A 5,326-nucleotide genomic window follows, 5' to 3' on the forward strand; every position below is an offset into this window, starting at 1 on the left:
GCTAAGAGGCGTATAAACAAAAATCTGTTTCATTATCAAAGGAAGAGACTGCAGTTAAGTGTGCCAGAGTCGTTGAAGCATCTGAAAATGAATCAGATAATGAAACAGACAACAATTTTGACACCGAAACTTATTCCCCTTCCGTATCAGATGTCGATACCGAAGTCACATCTACTCGTCTGAAAAACCGTTGTTTAAAAAATATTGCTCTACAAGCAGATGGTTTTGGCATATCAGATAGAGCAGTTGCCGCGATTGTATCAGCAACTCTGGTTGATTTTGGTATAGAACATATGGGGCCAGTGGATCGGAATAAAATTCGCAGAGAACGAAAACTACTGAGAACATCCTGTAAAAATGCTGATTGTAGAATTACTGGATTGTATTTTGATGGAAAGAAAGATCAGGCTTTAAAACTTGAGGGGGATATGCTGACTGTGATTTCTGAGGAACATATTTCCATTTTATCAGAGCCAAATTCAAAGTATGTTGATCATTGTACGCCAACTAGTGGATCAGCCAAATCCATTGCAGATTCAATAATTGATACTGTTGACTGCACGAACCTTGTTTGTATTGGTTCTGATTCAACTAACGTTAATACTGGTTTAAACAATGGAATTATGCGCAGAATGGAAATTGAACTTGGTCGACCACTGCACTGGTCCATTTGTCTTTTACATCTGAACGAGCTTCCTTTGCGACATCTTTTTCACTCCTTAGATGGTGCAACAACTGGACCCCATTTATTTAATGGACCAATTGGCAAGTCTATTTCAATGTCTGTTCAGAAACCCATAGTCAGCTTTGCCATATTTGTTGGTAAACCTATTATATGCAATAAGCAGTTGTTAAGCAGTGATCAACTGTACTTTTTCGAAATTGTTAATGCGGTGAAGATAGGTGTTGTACCAGATAGATTTAATTCTAGAACACCTGGGCGACTAAACCATGCAAGGTGGTTGACACTAGCAAACCGTGTTCTACGCTTCTATATATCTACCGAAGATCCATCAAATGAACTAATACTTTTGGCTAAATTTATTGTGAATTCATATGCGGTTGTTTGGTTTGACATTAAAAAACATTCAAACTGCTGGAATACTGCTCCACACTATTATAAAATGATAGAAACATCACGATTTCTTCCTGTGCGTTATCGAATAATTGTTCAGCAAGTTTTGAAGCGCAATAGCTACCCGGCTCATATCGAGAGCATTATTCTGGCTATGCTCTAAGACAACCGTCAAGTGATCCGTATGCTTGCGTTGAAGAGAATTCTTCGTGCTCGTGAAGATGACATACCAAATCGAAAATTTCAACTCCCTGAGATACGATTTCAAGCGACTAGTTGTGAAGAACTGATTGACTGACAAACACAGCCCCGCTTGGAACCTGTTCTGACAAAACATATTCCAACTGTACAAATATTGGCATGGCTTTCATCAGTTGAATACATAGTTATTGACATTGAGCCATTTCCATGTCACAATCAAAGTGTTGAACGTGTGATTAAAATTGTGACTGAATCAGCATCCAAAGTTTATGGTCATGAAAATCGTGATGGCTATATTCGCGTTCAACTGGAGCGCCGCAAGTTGATGCCTCACTTTGACACAAAATCTGAATTTAAGAATATTTAAGTATAGTTTCTAATCAACGTTTCCTAATGATATATTGTTTTGACTGTTCAAATAACTTGAATTTTTTTATAAATTCAATCAATAAATTATGTAACAAATGAGCGTTTTTAAGTTAATTTATTTGAAAACTTCAAAGGTAAAAATACAAAGTATAGCAAAGTAGTAGCGAAAAACGGTTTGCAGCATTGCATTCAGCGTATTTGAGAGCCAATTACTGGAAATTCCCGAAGAAATTTTCTAAATTTTTTTAAGTTATGATCCGGCCTAATTTATATATATATATATATATATATATATATATATATATATATATATATATATATATATATATATATATATATATATATATATATAATATTTCGGCTGCAAAGAACAATATACTGTTAACTTGTTCAACTTACGCAACCTTCCCCTAATATGTTTTTTGAGTGATTATCTAAAAGTTTGTCTAAATTTCTCATTAAGCAATAAGGATTTTTGAGACAAAGTTGTTTTTTTAGATATGATTTCGAAACTTTCCAACAATTGATTTTTACTCTGCATGTTTTTTAGTGGCTAAGCGGAAAAGACAAGGTAGCTTAGCGAATAATGGGTGTTTCACTCTAAAATAAATTACACATAAAACAAAATATAAAACAAAATAAGCTCTGCGTCGTATTAAAAAAAGCATTTTATATCTCGTTTACACCGACAATAAAACATATTTTATTTAAACACGTTTTATGTTTTTAATGTTACAAACTCTGATAAACAGCAATTGAGATTTGTTTTTTATGTTGACATAACAAATTCGCAGTACTATTTTATTTTTGTTTTATAAAGCTTTTTACAATAAAATTTCAATACACTTTAAAACTAAAATGTGTTTTATTGTCATTATGAACTGGGTTTAAGCATATTAAAAGAAAAATATTTCCAAAATATATATATATATATATATATATATATATATATATATATATATATATATATATATATATATATATATATATATATATATATATATATATGTATATATATTTCTATATATATATATATATATATATATATATATATATATATATATATACATATATATATATATATATATATATATATATATATAATATATATATATATATATATATATATATATATATATATATATATATATATATATATATATATATATATATATATATAGATAGATAGATAGATAGATAGATAGATATGTTTGTATGCATGTAAGTTCTTATTGTTGTTTCCGCTTTATGTGTATCCGTTTGTTGTTTTCGAATTCTATGTTTCCGTTTCCTTTCTTGTTCCTTATTTCTGACAACATTTTTTTTTTTTTAAAAGAAAGATGTTTTTGGAAGTTCTAGTGGGATGTATTACTCCAATATTGTTATACATTATTGGTACCTACATCAAACATTTGTTTAAATGCCAAAAGTTACCACCTGGACCGTTTCCTTTACCAGTGATTGGAAATTTACATTTGTTTGTGAAAGATCCACAGAGAGGACTTGAACAAATTTCAAAAAGGTATGGAGATATATTCAGTATTAGCTTCGGAATGAAAAGATTTGTGGTTGTTTGTGAACTTGATTCCATCAAAGAAGTATTAATAGAAAAAGGCACTATATTTGCTGGTCGTCCAAAGTCTTATGTAGCAGAAATAAGCACACGAAATTATCAAAATTTGGCATTAGGTGATTACAGCCCAATTTGGATACTGATGCATAAAATTATGAAAACATCAATGAGAGTTTTTGAAGATGAAAAAGAAGCTTTAGAAAAAATAGTGGAAAAAGAAAGTGAAGAACTTAATAAACGTATCTTAAAGTCTAATGATGTTGAAAGCAAAATAAACGACAAGTTTGGTAATTAATAATTAATTTTATTTTATATGTGGGAGTGTGTGTGTTCCTGAGTAGAAACTAATAATTACGGCTGCGTGTAAACTTAATTTTATATATATATATATATATATATATATATATATATGTACATATATATATATATATATATATATATATATATATATATATATATATATATATATATATATATATATATATATATATACATATATATATATATATATATATATATATATATATATATATATATATATATATATATGTATATATATATGTATGTATCTATATATACAGTCGTGACTTGGTTTCACCCTTACGCACATTTTATAATTAAAGAGCTTTTTTTTTTTTTATTATACCTAAGAAATACCTAATGGAAATCTTCTTATAACTTTGGGGCCCTTTTGACAAGTTTTGGGGGAGCCTCAGACTTGGTCTGAGGTTCTCTGAGGAAACCACGGCACTGTACATATATATATATATATATATATATATATATATATATATATATATATATATATATATATATATAAATATATATATATATAATACAAAATAATAAATTAGTTTTATTATAGTTATTGGAGTTATGAACGTTCTTTGTGGAATTGTTTTTGGTGCACAATATAAAGAAAATGATGAAGAACTTGAAAAAGTCATATCTTTTAAACAGTTAATATTAGATGGAGTAGCAGATACATTCGCAATATCTTTTTTGCCGTGGTTGAGGTTTTTTCCTTCAAAAGGAATAAAGAAAGTAAAAAAAGGCGTGTTGATAAGAGATAAACTTCTTCGGTGTCAATTAAAAAAACATCGAGAAACATACAATCCAAATCAAATAAGAGATTACGCTGATTTCGTACTTAAATACTCGAAAGAATACGAAACTTCAAGAAACATAGATGAGCGGTTAAGTGAAGATAATATGGAAATGATGCTTCAGGATATTTTTATTAGTGGAAGCGAAACAACTATATCAACACTTCTTTGGTTTACTGTTTATTTGGTTAACTGGCCAAAGTATCAAGTTGATCTCTATGATGAAATTGTTACAATAGTCGGTAATGATAGGTATCCTAATCTTTCGGATCGTCTTAAGCTTCATTTATTTGAAAGTGCAATAAAAGAAACTCTTCGTTTGTCGTCTGTCATTCCATTAGGTTTACCTCACAGAAGTCTTGAAGAAACTAGTATTAAAAGCTTTAAAATTCCTAAAAATACAAACGTAATGATCAACCTGTGGCAGTTGCACCATGATAGTAAATCTTGGAGTGATCCTCATACATTTAATCCTTATAGATGGTTAAATGAGAAGAATGTCTTTGACAAAAGCAAAAATCCAAATTATCTTCCATTCTCAACCGGATTTAGGGCCTGCTTAGGTTATCACACAACTGAATCCATAATTTTTTTGTTTTTTACACGATTGATAAGAGATTTTGAACTTTGTCTGAAACCTGGCGCATCTACTCCAAGTTTAAACGGTGAATTGCGCGTAACCTTAACTCCTGATACGTCAAACATTTTTCTAAAACCGCGATCAAACAACTTGATGAGCCAAAAAATTGAAGCATAGAAAAATTAAGTTTAAGTTGTTGAAGTTCTTTGTTCCTGAAACTAAAACTTCTCTTGGAAAAAATCTTTTACATAAATAAAAAAGTTATGTTAATGAAAAAAAAATTATAAAATATAATTTATAAATTAATATAAGTTGTAAAATTATAAAACTGAATGTCTTTAAAGTTTTTTATTTTCAAGATGATTACTTAATTAAATACGTTGTTTTTTTTCTTGTCTTTTTTTTTTTTTTTAATGTTTTAA

The 5,326-nt window shown here is 28.9% G+C and overlaps 1 protein-coding gene across 1 annotated transcript; it reads left to right on the top strand.

The window, feature by feature from the left end:
- The first annotated feature begins 2,984 nt into the window (after nucleotides 1-2,984).
- On the top strand, nucleotides 2,985-5,099 carry LOC100209538 (steroid 17-alpha-hydroxylase/17,20 lyase). Its single transcript, XM_065811082.1, has 2 exons — nucleotides 2,985-3,505; nucleotides 4,084-5,099. Exons 1-2 carry the CDS (start codon nucleotides 2,986-2,988, stop codon nucleotides 5,079-5,081), a joined length of 1,518 nt encoding a protein of 505 aa, XP_065667154.1. The 5' UTR covers nucleotide 2,985; the 3' UTR covers nucleotides 5,082-5,099.
- The last annotated feature ends 227 nt before the right edge of the window (nucleotides 5,100-5,326 follow it).

The sequence above is a fragment of the Hydra vulgaris genome, chromosome 11, assembly GCF_038396675.1.
Source record: "Hydra vulgaris chromosome 11, alternate assembly HydraT2T_AEP".
Classification (NCBI taxonomy): Eukaryota; Metazoa; Cnidaria; class Hydrozoa; order Anthoathecata; family Hydridae; genus Hydra; species Hydra vulgaris.

Bases quoted from the DNA above. Each gene is read 5' to 3' on its own strand.
- LOC100209538 (XM_065811082.1), top strand. From the start codon at position 2,986: ATGTTTTTGGAAGTTCTAGTGGGATGTATTACTCCAATATTGTTATAC. The intron at 3,506-4,083 runs GTAATTAATAAT...GTTTTATTATAG, and splicing joins CAAAATAAACGACAAGTTTG to TTATTGGAGTTATGAACGTT.